Source organism: Balearica regulorum, chromosome 2, assembly GCF_011004875.1.
Source record: "Balearica regulorum gibbericeps isolate bBalReg1 chromosome 2, bBalReg1.pri, whole genome shotgun sequence".
NCBI classification, from domain to species: domain Eukaryota; kingdom Metazoa; phylum Chordata; class Aves; order Gruiformes; family Gruidae; genus Balearica; species Balearica regulorum.
This window is the reverse complement of record NC_046185.1, coordinates 145,968,764-145,983,333: the sequence shown is the minus strand read 5'-3', so window position 1 is coordinate 145,983,333 and position 14,570 is coordinate 145,968,764. Positions and strand designations below refer to the sequence as shown.

General features: G+C 39.0%; 2 protein-coding genes across 5 annotated transcripts in view; both read right to left on the bottom strand.

Moving 5' to 3' along the window:
- The window catches only part of LOC104639272 (macrophage mannose receptor 1), a 34,267-nt gene extending 26,217 nt beyond the window's left edge, over positions 1-8,050 (bottom strand). For 2 of the 3 annotated variants that reach the window (XM_075746303.1, XM_075746304.1), the window contains exons 1-7: positions 7,880-8,046; positions 6,497-6,670; positions 5,275-5,436; positions 4,212-4,325; positions 2,957-3,103; positions 1,542-1,724; positions 504-658 (exon numbers count right to left, since the gene is read on the bottom strand). In XM_075746303.1, the coding sequence (XP_075602418.1) occupies positions 504-658; positions 1,542-1,724; positions 2,957-3,103; positions 4,212-4,325; positions 5,275-5,436; positions 6,497-6,670; positions 7,880-7,940 (996 nt within the window). In that variant the 5' untranslated portion in view covers positions 7,941-8,046. Of the gene's footprint in view, positions 1-503; positions 659-1,541; positions 1,725-2,956; positions 3,104-4,211; positions 4,326-5,274; positions 5,437-6,496; positions 6,671-7,879 lie in introns of all 3 variants that reach the window. The other variant, XM_075746302.1, reaches the window with a different exon arrangement.
- A 2,121-nt stretch (positions 8,051-10,171) lies between these two features.
- The window catches only part of LOC104634225 (macrophage mannose receptor 1), a 33,024-nt gene continuing 28,625 nt past the window's right edge, over positions 10,172-14,570 (bottom strand). For both annotated transcript variants that reach the window (XM_075746300.1, XM_075746301.1), the window contains 2 exons: positions 11,762-11,794; positions 10,172-11,102 (listed from right to left, as the gene is read on the bottom strand). In XM_075746300.1, coding sequence (XP_075602415.1) covers positions 10,933-11,102; positions 11,762-11,794 — 203 coding nt within the window. In that variant the 3' untranslated portion in view covers positions 10,172-10,932. The remainder of the gene's footprint in view (positions 11,103-11,761; positions 11,795-14,570) is intronic.

Here is a 14,570-nt window from a genome sequence, read left to right as displayed (position 1 = left end):
GATTTTAGGTTAGGTATTTCGCAAATAGGTGTTAGTGCTCTCTTTACGTCACAGCTGAAGAAAGTGCCAGGTCTCCATGCCTCAATGCCTGTCTCAATGAGGTAACATCGAAGGACATAATGGTCTATCGAACTGGAAAATGAGGTATGCAAATAGCATCTATGATAACCACACAATGTATTTACTAGTTCATGCCCATTCCTCTCCCAGAGCTACAACTTTTTTCATTGGTGCAGCCAAGAGAATGAATCTAATGTAAAATTTCTGGATCAGACTTTTCACCAGATAAGAAATCTCAAAAGGCAACACTAGAAAAATATTACCTCTCTAATTCTGATTTCTCCTGTCCTCTGAACTTCGCTTCTGGTTTATGCCAAATTTATGGGGAAAACTATTTTAAGCTAAGATACAGAATGACTCTTGAATAAGTATATAAAGGCAAGTGATTTCAGAGTGATGTGGTCATTAGTTTGCATTACTATAAGATGGCTGCATGGTTATACCTGCCCCTTCATAACAACACAGTCCTCCCGATCGTTTCTGTAGGTGGGATGCCTGCACTGCCATTTGGTGAACGTTACAGGAGTCCCATCACTCCACTCGAAGTAGAAGTGAGCCTTCAGGTCATTCAGACCCAGCCATAGCTCTTCTGTTGGCTCTGAAGCATGAAAAGAAATAGGTTTGCTTATGTTCTGCCATGCAATACAGTGAACAAACTGGGACTGATAAATTTGGCATGTGGTACATGAGAGGTGGTCTTCATGCTTTAACACAAATGCTGGCTTCCTCTCAGATCTGCAGAAAGAGATGGTTTTGTACTGAAAAGCCTCAGATTCTATCCAGAAATCCTGAGTTTCATAAACACAGGGCTCTTTAAGGCTGGCATAAGATTTTTTGTGAAGTTTCTGAGTATCTGTGTCTTAGAACAACAAAACATCCCCTAGCATGGAAGGTAGGACAGCGGGTAGCTGTGAGTGTCCCGCCTATCGGGAGATCGCACTGAGCCCAAGCCAGACATCTGCCAACACATCTCCTTAATGAGGAAGCATCAGAGGGCTTGTCATGGCCTGTCAGGGGTGTTCACCAAGTCCAGCATGTGTCAGGACTGGTTGCTACAGATTCGAGGAAAATCAAAAGTTAAAAGATATCATTTTCTTAGAAGGAGATATAGCAAGACGTTAACCTCAGAAAGAGGTTTTAATCTCAGCAAGAAGTTAAATTTCTTCTAGCTTTGGAGCTCAGTTCTGAAGATATTGAACATAGAATAAGGATGCCAAAAGTGCAATTTTTAAAGATTTTTATGAGTCTCTATTAGGAATACCATTTTTTTCTTTTCCTGCTTTATAATGTTTTACAACGTAGGTTATTTCTTGATAAATATACTTCTATGTTTATGCAACAGCAACAACATAAAAGAGCACCATAAGTTAGACTCAGCCTTCCACTTGTGACATTTCAGAGAAAACATTAATATTTTATATAAGGCCAGCTTTTATGTTACAGATGGGGCAAACACAATACAGGCCTACATACGTACTCACCGTAACCGAGCTGTGACACTAGAAAGCTGTATTCAGCAATGTTGTGGACACTCGCCAAATCTCCATCTTGCCTCTTACATGAAGTCAGAGCATCTTTCCATATTTTGGGTTCCCGCTGAATGCTGTAGCAGTGGCCTGCGTACGGCCACCAGCCATCTGGGCACTTAATAGGTCTCAAATCCTCTAAAATCAAAGCACAATTTTTCCGAGAAATTTTGTAAGAGGAAAATGAAGGACAAGTACTCTTTACAAAAGTGGGGCTATATGAATAAATATAAAGCTGTAGTTAGAAATGCAAATACATTCAAATGAAAAACAGATATCATTAAGGCACAGTATGCTAAATATGCAAATAGAATGATGTCTCCTTAAGCAGAGAATCATTGAAAAATGCCCACATTGTGTCAGAAATGCAATTTGAAATAATGCTCTGGGAGGACAGAGAGACCAAAGCAGACGTCAGCCTCTCCCCTCATTGCTCCCCAGAGCAGTTCGGTCGGTGTGTGGTGGTCTCCCGTGCTGCACGCAGTGGCTGGCGTTAGGCTCTGCCTCCTCTTCAATGTCTTCTTGCAAACACACGTGATTTGCAGATATGGAAAAGCATGAAGTAATTCTTTGCTGACTGCAAGTCAGTAAACAGTGCAAATTAGTGCAGAGTTGATAGTTTTCTCTTCAATTAACTCAGTGGCTTTTTTATTACTTAGATTCCTAAATATCTTTAAAAGTTTACCTTAGGCTTGCTTCAAACGTAAAGTCCTGCATTCCTTTTTAAGGTTAAGAGGGGAATAAAGATTCTCTGAAATTATTTATCTACTTTCTTCAATATAACTACTTCTTTAAAAGCAGTTTTTCTAACATTCCCAGATGACATCCTCCAGCAGATCCCTCCTGTGTGCGGCGTGTACGTAGCCACCTTGTGTCATTGAAGCCTCAGGTCAGCGTGGCCAGTGGATGAAATGTAGCCTGTGCGAATACTGCTGCCCCTCCTGCTCTGCTCGTATCAACCCGATGCAATGCATACTGTTGTCATCAGGGGAGGATTTTTTGCATTAATATTGGAGTAACTGCAGTTGCTCATTTGAAGGAAATGAGAAGAAGCATAAAATTTCTACTGTATTTATGCAAATTTGATTGCTGGCACTGGTTACCATGACAGAGCAGCTTTTATCTGTCTTGCAAGAATGAATGATAGAGTGATGGAACAAAATAATAGTATTTTCCTATGAATGGTTAATACACAATGGGAGGACAAAAGCAACATCTAAAAGTCTGTGTGTGCAGGTATATCTGTGTTTTTAAAAGATTTCTAATGTTTTGGTTGAAAAACAATGTTGCGTACCTTTTCTCATTTGCAGATCTTTACAGATTGGTCTTTCTAGAAGTCAAGGGAGAATCTTTTTATTTGACTAACCTACCTTTGGGCATAATGTCAGACTTTGAACTGAATTTTCTCTTTTTACAAATGTAGCCGAGTCTTTGGTTACATGCTTGGTTTTCCCATTTAGCATTCTTTCTGGGATTCATCACTCCACAGATTTTCCCAGGGAACAGGAAAGGACTTCCTTTGAGTAAGAGAGAAAATAGAATCTCACAGCAAAAATAAATAAAAATATTAACAAAACCATCATCTTATCAGTAAAAACATCAACTTGTTCTGATTTCTTCAATGCTTAATATGAAGAAGCCCTCTCCCATAGGATAACTGGTGTTGTAGTTTATAGGATTCTGCTTTTAGTCTATGCTTTGAGAGTGAAGTAATGACTCTCCATTGACTTTATGTCACAATAGTACTGGAAAATTTCCAGTTCTTTTCCTGATGTCCTGGTGCTCACAGACAGAACAGCTGAACCTAGGCCATTATACTTCGTCAAAAACTTCCAAACTTCATAAATATTCCATTTTAATTTATACCATCTCTCCAGTATATCTCAAGAATTTCACAATTCTACTTTCCTATAAAATAGCTTTTCTCTTTTCTGTTGCAGTGTGTAAAAATCTCTGTAAGTAGCAAACAAAATTGCCTGATTCAGAATTTTTGAAAACTTGGAGGAGAGTTTAATTGTTCCTTTGCCACCTTGTAACTTTTCCACACAGGAGATGGCTTGAAATACTCGTGGCACAAAGATAACATGGGACTAAAAACCCACCAAGCAAACAGAAGAACTCCCCAAGTGTGAGGAGCACCACGAACCCACCCCTGTCTCCTTTCCCTGAGGTGGCCCAGTGCAGTTTTGCATAAACTGCTGAGGAATTATGAGCTGGCTCTGTAAGCCTCTCAATAATATTTAGAATTTCTCCAGACTACATAGTGCCATTCATTTATAAATATTCTGCTACTTTTGGAAGATTTGAGTTATATTTATACTTTTGGGCACCATGTTACGGAAAAATTCTGATCTGTGGTCTGTATGGTTATATATCAGTCTAAATGATACTCTGCTTTCATAAACAAGATCTTTGCTTATAGAAGAAAACAAAAGAACTTGCTATAGCTGGTATCCACAGTGAACTTTTTAATTTGGAAGTGCGCTTCTTAAAATAAAGATCTAGATCTTCAACTGTGGTAAATCAGAATGGGCTTTCCTGAAATAAAAATAGCTAGGGCAATTTTTATTAGTTGATGTCTTATCAGAATCCATTCAAAGATTACAAAATAGGTACAGTTCTTACCTGGAGCCCAGTTTAAATATCTGAAAGGGCTGCCCCCAGCCCATTGCCATCCACTGTTGAAATTCAAACTGTTCAATCCAATCCAGAATGAAAAACTGAATTTTTTAGTTAGCTCTAAATTAGGGGGGGGGAAAAAAAAAAAAAGCAGCCAGTATCTCCCTATTCTCATTCTTAACAAGTTCATCTAAAAGAAATAAAGTCAAAAGCAAGAAATGTGCATTTCTTAATTTAAACTAGCAAAACTGAATACTTTCTGCATTGCTGAGGTGCACAGATTAAAAAAGTAAAATATGTAAATGAATAAATGTTGATTTAGCAGAGATCTCAGTATTTAAAAGGGCAAATGAACATCTTATTTCACTACTTGAATAAGAGTTTACTTTTCTCACTTTGTTTCATTACAACATAAGAGATAAAAAAATACTTTATTTTCATTAGGGAATTCTGCTTAAATGTTTCTGTAACAGATTTCATGGAGTGAACACATCAAAAAGACAAAGACAGTGTGCCAATCAGTTGCTTCCAATTTCTTTTTCTGTATGTGAGTGGTTTCAAAGTCTCCTTCACACCATTTATAACCAAACTGATACCATGATACTTGTATGTGAAATCCTCTGGAGTCATTTGGAGTTTAGTATACAAATGTACCCATATTGGGCCCAATCTAGTCATCATCGTGCACTCCCCTAGAAAGATTAATAATCCTTGAAACACAGAGGAAAAAGGTAAATTTGAGGACCAGACCATAGCCCTGCTCAGGAATGAATGCCCTGGCATGAAGGCAGGAGGAGGAAACCCACCCTGGGACAGGCTGCAGAAGATGCAGCAGCTCCTCCCAGGAGCACAAAGGCGGGATGGGGCCATTTTCCTCCCTACAGCGGTTTGGACCAGCCCTTCATAAAAAAACCACCGTCTAGTGGTAGGGCAGTTCAGACCACCTCCCTTTTGGTGGCTGCTGAACCACCCCTGACTCCTTGTCGTCTTTGCTGAGCCAGAAGACAAGGCAGCCAACTTCATCATCTATAAGCTCTTGGGCAGTGGGTCTTGTTCTCTATCATTTTACCTCCTATATATGTTTGCTCATGAATCTCTGTGATGCTTAATAGTTCCGCATTTTGTTGCTGGCAGCTTTTCCTTGCTTGGTGCCATGTTAGAGCTGACTCTGAGTTTATCTGATAGTGAATGCCAGCTGAAACATCTTCTGTCCAAAATCTTTCTGTGTCATCTGGAAGAAGTGACATAGGAAAAAATAAAATCAGATTAGGCATCAATTAAAAAAGTGTACTTTTTTTGAAATAAAAACATTATTTAAGATTTCTAAGTTTTTAGAAAGGAGTGAATGTGTTTCCAAGATTTGCTTTTAAATTTTCTTTTACACAAAATGTAGTACTAAGTAAACCAGCAATATCTATTGATTGGAAAAAGAGATTCCAGGGTGAAGTCAGAGGAAAATAAGCATGAAGGTGAACTCTGAGGGTCTTCATCCCTGTGGGGCAGGAACTCCCTCTTAGCTCATCATCAAGAGAAGCAGCTTTTTCAAAAACGGCAGAACCTGGCCCTTGCAGCCCAAGGAGCTATAAAAACATCCTGCGTAGCACCAGTGTGCAGATCAGCTGCAGTCTTTGCAGAACAGCTCACAAAACCTTGTGAAACTGTTGTGTTATTGGGAAGGCAGTTGTGAGAAAAGTGAAAGTTTGTGTCCTGAGGTGGAGGGTTCCAAACATAAGTTCAGTGCGGAAGACAGTACAAAGATGGGAGAGGAGGATAATTTCAGCAGCCGTATTTTTGTGTAGGCTGGCAATAGGAGACAAGAACAAGATAGGAAATGGATGTTAAGGGGAAAAAACCAGTATATAGCAGTTTAAGTGAGAATTGACCTACAGGGCATGGCTGAGGAATAAAGAACAATGGGAAATTTTTGAAAGGAAGATATCAAGTCTAAATTCATGCTGGTCATGCCATGCACTTAAGTCACATAAAACGAGATATTGAAGAGCCTCCTCACCTCTCTGGTCCACAAAGAGAAGCAGCCACCTCTGGCAGGTGGGTCAGAACCTGGCTGGGCTGAACCAGCTCTGGAGGCACCTCTTCCTCTCCACTTGCTATAGAGGGAGCACTTGGCTTCTGGGGCTAATGTTCAATCAGATGATTTTCATTTGGGCTACTCTGACAAGGTTTGTTATGGGGGGTGTGCAGCTGGCAGCTGATAAAGAACCTGGTAGCTCGATAGGTGGTTTTCTCAACAATGTTTTATGACAAGTTAATAAATAAAATGCAGGACTTACTTATTAGTGGGCAAAATCCATACAGTTTATCAGCATCAAAGTCTGCAGTTGTCGCACACCAGAGCCAGCCATCTGACCTACCAGCATCTGTGCACTCATTGTACTCTCTACCTTTATATTTGAAAGGGAATACACATGGCTGTCCATTGGCGTTTCCTTGTAATGTAAAGATATCTAGGGGGAAGAAAGGGTTAGGAGGACATATGAAAATAATCATTAAATCACAAATCTGACTTCTCAGTAATGGATCTAGCTATCAGTATATCTGCCTAGCTAAATTGAGAGGTTACACTATCTTTTTTAATTATTTTTTATCAATTTTCCCTCTTGTATAGCTAGAGTTTTTAAATTAAGTGTTGTTTTAATAAAATTTGGGGTTTAAATACTGCTTTTACAGTTTGGTATATATACACCTCATAGGAAAGTCAGATTCTTTGATGACAAGTGTCTGATAAATTGTGGTTCCTGAAGACAAAAAAAAACCACAAGTAGATCTCAGACAATGAGTTCACTGCATTGTTGTATTCTGTATGGCTCAATAGATTCGCTTTAACACTCCATTTTTTCAGTAATTGCTTAAAGAAAATAGATAGCTGACCAGAGAGAATACAGATCAGGTTGTCATGAACATATTTGCACAGTAAAAATTTTAGATTTCAATTGCACATTTCTGCACTTGAAGACGTCTTCCAGATTCACCCTCAGCTCAGATTATTTAAGGTTAGCAATGCTTCATCTTTTTAAATTACCAAAGTATTACAGGAGCATTCTTTTATCCTGAAATTTCTGATATATGCTCTCAATCTCACATTCATACAAATACATTCATCTGCCCAGTTCTACATACATTACTGCTTTACTGTTTCTCTCTACAGCTATACCCAGTCAGTGATACACATCTTCAGACTAGAACTATTCTTCCAATTTGGTCAGACTGGAGGGGAGGAGCCAGTTCTTACTTCTCATACTTCACGTCTTGGAGCAGAAAGAGAAACTTGCACGGATATAACGAAAACATGGCTCTAAGTCCCTTTGACCACTGCACCATGGGTGTGACAGGGAGGGTAAATGGAAAGAGCTCCATGCTTCCCCATCTCTTGTTGCCCTCCCACACAGTGCCATCTGATTTAATATCTCCACAGAAAGAAATTCCAGTTTAAAGACCCTGCTCTTGTTACCTTCATTTCCTCCAGCATCCCTACATCTCCCCTCCTTTATGCTGTGATTCAAAAACTGCCAGGATAATACCCAACATACTCTTTAGATCATGTATCAAATCTGATATCAAATACAAAATAATCAGTCTATGCATTAAAACTGTAAAGCTGCCCAAGGAAAAGCATTTTCATATCTAGTTTAACACAAAACTAACACGAAACTTACCCAGTGACTGTAATGAACCACGCACGAGGGAAAGAAAAACTAGGAACCTGGAGAAACTCATTGCAAATGTAACTTGCTTTTCATTCCTCTACCAAAAGTTGTACTATAAGTTTGACCATGTATAAAATCCTTCTGAGTGAGGATAGTAACAGGTCCTTCTCTATGTCAAAGGGCTGATGGATAAAACTTTGTAGTCTAAATAAGGAAATATCCTGTCACGTGGCATTTTGAATTAACTAGGGTGCACATTGCAAACACTGCTGTCTTTGAAGAGTGAGTCGCTTCCAAAAGCTGAAGTCTCCATCCTTGTAACTAGAGGTGGTGACATTTGTCTTTTTCCAGGACTTTGCTAGTATTATATAGGGGTCAGTTGCTGGGGTGCCACATGGGACATAGCTCTTAAAAAGCAACTTGAGAATTGGTGGCAAGGAACCTGCAGTGAAATATCATCAGTTAAGAACTCGGTCTCTTCTTTAACCCTTACTTCTCAGAAACAAAGGGAGACAAACCTCCAGTGGTTCAGTACATCACTACAATGTCACAGCTCTATGTATCCCAAAGAAAGAGAGCAAATTTTACAGGATCTGAGTATTTGGTGCATTATGAATTATTGCTCACTTTGAGGGCTAAAATTGCTTCTTTTCTGCACTGTTACACTGCTTGCTTTGATCACAGTTTGAATCTGGGCTGTTTATAACTACTTGTTGAAGACCCGAAAATGAAGATGTTTAGTGCTATAGGCGAGTAGTAAGCTTCCCTGTAACAGGAGGGAAACTTTTGCCTGGAACACTTTTGTTAAGCAAAAGGGTGTGTTCATCTATCTGAGAAATTCCTAATGAGGGTGTTCCGGGACAAAGCAAAACATATGCTAAATTGGAAAAGCTCCTTTTAATCTGTGAGCAAAGTGCTCATCTGAAGACTTATATCGGCATTGCAATTCTTTTACAACTATGCTGCAAAGCTGTGCTGGCAAATATTCACATGCAGAGAAGTCCTACTGTTCCTTCTGTCTGTTTACATCGGTGAAATGAAAACTTGTGATAATGAAATTGAAAAAAGCGAGAAGTGAAATAGTCAGTAGTGAGATATAAATAGAAGCTGAACAGAAGATGTCATATGAGGAGCAATTATCTTTGCTTTTATTTATAAACTGCTGGGGAAAACTATTGCAAGAACTGGCTAAAATTGTTGACTGTTAGAAAGTGCTAAGAGAGAAAATATTTTCAGGAAAAAATGGCTGGATTTCAGTAAAAATAGGAATTGAATAAATTGTTTAATAATAACTATTCTATTTGCAGATGACATTCAGGGAGAGCTTAGTGTGAGCAAGGCTCGCAAGAGTAGCCCAAAGTCATCAAGCTGAGTGGTGCCGCACCCAAAAATGCAGTAGGAGAGAAACAGAAGCTGAGTTTTCTGAGTGAAACTATGTTTAGGATACATCTGAAATCACAAAATGAAATGGCTTCAACAGAGTGGATACCAAGGGAAAATACCTGGAGGACACAATTCCTGCCTAGGTTCCTCTTCTACCTTCCCAAGTGCCAGCCGTGCTTTGGTCCAAACTGGGCTTTAGTCCACTTTTTGTCTAAATGGATGCTTGTGAGGATTCAGCTCCCCAAGGCTACAGGGTGATGGTGGGAAATTAGTGCAGACACTGGGGCAGGCTAAAAGAAGAACTGAGCACATCAGATCTGACCCTTTCACATGACCAACCTGCTTGATGCTGGTTAGAAACTTTTTGGGATCAGTGTCCTGTGCATTGCATTTCATTCATGTAATGACCTGTTCTCACCACTGTGCTAAATTCTTGATTGTATTTAAGCTAAGAAAACAGGAGTCCAGGGCCCTGAAAAGAAATTTCATTACTTTTCATTTTTATTAGTATTTCTTTTAACTTTCTAGCTTGCTCAGCAGACCCTGTGCAGCCTGGGGAAGGCAGGTTGTTTGCTGGGGCTACCTGCTAATCACTTTTCCCCATAAAGTGTTTAGTGTCTAGATTATATTTGCAGCTCACCTACGTGCTATTTTGTACTGCTTTCCACTGCTTTTCTAACATCTTAAACTCGGTCTTCTTGCAGATTCCTAGTACAGTATCATCTGCTGCATTCCTTAGTTTTCAGTTCCTTTTTCTTGCATTTAAAAATGGCAAGTTGGTGCTTATACAAGCTGAATTCAAAGCGACAGGGAGAGAAGCCCTCCTTGTTATTGACAAAAGAGTTATTTTGCAGACAGGAGCACCTCCCTTCCCCTTTCCTCTCACTTGATTGACAGGGAAGTCTGAAGCTGAAAATCATACTAATAAAAACTTTATTTATTTTGAAGCATTAACAAAAAGAACAAAGAATTCAAGATTGAGAAAATTTTAATTCACATTAGTGAACATACTACAGTGAACAGTCATATGATCAGATTGAAAAAAAAGACCAAAACCTACACCTGAGCTTAATATCCTTTGCTGGTATGAACTGTATTTTCCACTCCAAAAAAAAAAAAAAAGAGCAAGGTTTTCTGTCCCAAAGTTATCTAAATATATGAAGCATTATTTTATAAGGGTAATAGGATACAGCCATAAGGAACAATAAAAGCGCTGGTCTGACAGAGTGAAGTTTGTGGGGCAAAATGAATTCACGACTGCAACACAGTTGGGCAGATTTTATTTTTCTGAGTCCTTTGCAGTGTCCACAAAGTCACGGGGATACATTTCTAAATAGTAATCACACTTTATTGAACATTCATTCTCACTAGTTGACTTTTACAGTCCTTTTTCAGTATGTTTATTTGTTCTTGACAAGTTATTTACACTACTAGTGGTTTCGCTAAGGCATTTGAGAACATCTCGACCATTTAAAAACTGCACCATCAATCCATAATTCTGATTTTGCAAAATATGCGTGATACAAAAGAGTCTGCTAGTGCAAAGAGAGAAAAGGGATTTAATTTAAAATTACAGATATCCTCACTAATACATCCTTTAATTTCAGCAAGTAACTGACTCCTCTGATTTGGTACATGCCACAGGACCCATTCTCACCAATTCTTCAATCACCAACACATCATTTTAGAAGTGTTTCATTGCCAGAATCTGTTGATAGTTGGTTTTGTCTTTTCCTCTTGTAGAAATAGACTGACATGCCAGCTCCAAGAAGAGTGAAAACAGCCAAGAAAATGAGTGGCCAAACGGAGACATGAACAGGGGGGTGAGTCTCTTCATTCTTTTCCTTGCCTGAAATGAATGCATATAACTGTGAGAAACCTTAGTAATTTTTTATTCTATGTACCACATGAAAAACATGGAGATGTTCTCTCCTGCCTGAACTTGGAAACTGTTTGGTGTAAATATGAGCCCTGAATTGTTGCTGATCAGTAGCCAGGACACTGTTGCTAAAGCTAACGTGGTTTTAGTGGATGTGTATTACAGCCCTATACAATGCATGCAGTGGATGTTTGCAAGAATTTAATGAAAAGGCATGTTTTAGGTATGGATATGGGATGCTACTTATTTGGAAATTAGTTTTACAATATTTTTATGTTACATTTTTTACAATAATACCTATGAAAGAAATTTACATATACATCTATGTAGGTTTTAACAGCCTAGTTAAAGCTCTCTGTGCCTATTCACAAAGTTAGTCACAAGTTGGGTCACTGGTGAGCTCAGGGTTGGCCCTGCAGCAGTCCAGTGGCATGGACATGCATGGACAGAACATGTGAGTGCTTGTGTGCACAGAAAAGGCACTGTGGGATTACTCCGAGTGATTTATAACCCTGCACCCCAGTAACCGTCAGCAGGACTTGTTCCCAAAAAGGGGACGATTTGGGAAAACCCATTTTAAGTTCTTCTTGTATTTAGATTTTTGTTAATTTTCTTATGAAAGCTCTTACCTTTTTGCTGTAGAGGACTCCCACTTGGCTCAACTTCAATGAATATCAGAGAGAAATAATATGGCATTTCATTAGAATTCATAAGTTTGACTGTTTCGCTAAAATTATACAAGGACAAAATACCCTGAAATATTCCATTGCGTTTATAACATATGTCTGTCCTAACAAGCAACATAAATGAGGCAAAAAATATGTTACTAAAGTTTTACCTTCCCATTTAACATTACCAAACTATAATATTCATTGATTTAAATCTTCATATGGTTTTTATATCTCCCAACATTCAAATACTGACTCTTTTCTATGTTCCCTCAAAAATACCTTTTCGTGTTTTTCCTGAAATATTGATTTTAATTTACTAAGAACAAGATGTACAGCTCTGGAGATTAATTTCACAAGCTCTGCATGTCCAGCAGGATACTGCTGTTACAATTAAGTTTAAGATTCTTGAATGTCTTCCCTAGAAAATGCCCTCTGAATCAAGGCTGTAATCTTCCCATTTTCCTATGCATAAAAAAGAGACCGAGGAGAAGAAGAAAAGACCTTTATAAAATCTCTTTTTGTTGAAGAAGTGCAAAAAAGTTTGACACTCAGAAAAGAAGCATTAAACGTATTGGATGTTCTTATAAACAAAGAAAAAATATTTTGAATCAAGACTCCCTAAATTATCAAGAAAATATTTCTCCTCTTGGCTGTTTTACATTACACTTTGAAAACATACTTGCTACTCAGAAGAGAAGTCATAAATGCTAAATGTAAAACGCAATGGAAGCAGAGCAGAATATAAAATGAATAGTTACAAAGCAACAGTATTCCCTACTAAGGCAGGAAATAGTTACGTATCAGAGCATCTTATGATTCAATGGATGGATTTTAGTGCTTCCTTATTTTAGTACTGTATGGGATGGAATATAATTTGGATTTTCTCAGTAAATCTTTGATGGAGATTAACAGATTTGCTGCCATAGATGTGATGATTTAAGCATGGAAATTAACAGGGCATGGGAGGTGACTGTTTCTTGGTTACATTGCAGTTGTGTTTTTTTTAATTAAAGATTACATTTGCAAAATTATTAAAAGCTAACCCCAAATTTTCAATTATTTTTCTGAGAACTACTGTGTCTTGTGATGTCTTCAGTATTGAAATCACGTCTTTTCAACTTTTCATCCGAACAAAGGAATCTTAAAACCTGTTTTACACCGGAAATGAGGTTTTCAGTACAGGACAGAGATGTTCCCCATGATTCACTGGGGACAATGCACAGTGCAAAAGCTGGAAAATTAAACTTGGTCTCACAGCTACTACAAAAGTACAGAGGTTTAAAGATGGCAACCTACCATTTTTTTTAGGTTAGATGGATTTTAACACCTAACTTAAGGGAATGCAATGATAGTGCTTCCTTTCAGACAATTAAATCTTCTACATCTCCACTTGGCAATTCTATGTGTGGTTTTTTTACCTCTGAAACATTAGTCTGGCATATACAGTATGGTGCAAAATTTTCCAGAAATGCTGATAAAACAGTTTCTGTGTTGACTTGAAGTTTTCATTTAATAGGGAAGTACTCCTTATATTATTATTGCATCACAAACATCTGTATCCCTGAAGCATTACTGACTTAAAGGTTGTTGAATCAGGCACAATATGAAGCCAGTTTTTGACATTGGGCAGTAATACAGTTTTTGAGTATAACAAGCTTGAAGAGAAAGCTTTATGATGTTGTTGTTTTTATCCCAAGCACAACTACAGGCTGGGCAGAGAATGGATTGAGAGCAGCCCTGAGGAGAAGGACTTGGGGTTGTTGGTTGAAGAAAAGCTCAACATGAACCAGCAATGCACGCTTGCAGCCCAGAAGGCCAACCATGTCCTGGGCTGCATCAAAAGAAGCGTGGCCACCAGGTCGAGGGAGGTGATTCTCCCACTCTACTCTGCTCTCATGAGACCCCACCTGGAGTACTGTGTCCAGCTCTGGGGGCCCCAGTACAAGAGGGACATGGAGCTGTTGGAGGGAGTCCAGAAGAGGGCCACAAAGATGATCAGAGGACTGGAGCACCTCTTCTATGAAGTCAGGTTGAGAGAGTTGGGGTTGTTCAGCCTGGAGAAGAGAAGGCTCCAGGGAGACCTTATAGCAGCCTTCCAGTACCTGAAGGGGCTTACAGGAAAGCTGGAGAGGGACTTTTTACAAGGGGATGTAGTGATAGGACAAGGGGTAATGGTTTTAAACTGAAAGAAGGTAGATTTAGGTTAGATATTAGGAAGATATTCTTCACTGTGAGGGTGGTGAGACAGGTTGCCCAGAGAGGTTGTGGATGCCCCCTCCCTGGCAGTGTTCAAGGCCAGATTGGATGAGGCTTTGGGCAACGTGGTCTAGTGGAGGGTGTCCCTGCCCATGGTAGTGGGGTTGGAACTAGATGATCTTTGAGGTCCCTTCCAACCCAAACCATTCCATGATTCTATGATTATTCACATTAATTACTCCTTGCCAAGGGTATAATAACTGTTACAATACTTAGTTCCCGGAAAAGTTGTAAGTTTGCACAAGTGTTTGACAGAAGCCATACCAATGTGTGTGCTAGGTATTCAAAAGTTTTCTGAACGGTTCATTCTCAACCTAAGGTGCATACATCGTGTTACCATATTCCCATGCAAGTGCAGATAGTGATGTGAAGAGCTCGCAGTCTGCAGAAACAGGCAACTACAAATGTTTAGAAAAGTGGGATGTGCCAAATGAAACTGTCAAAAATTACTTCCAGACATTGTGGTGGAGGGCTGCAATAGCTACTAGTAAACAGATCTGCTCTGTCACTA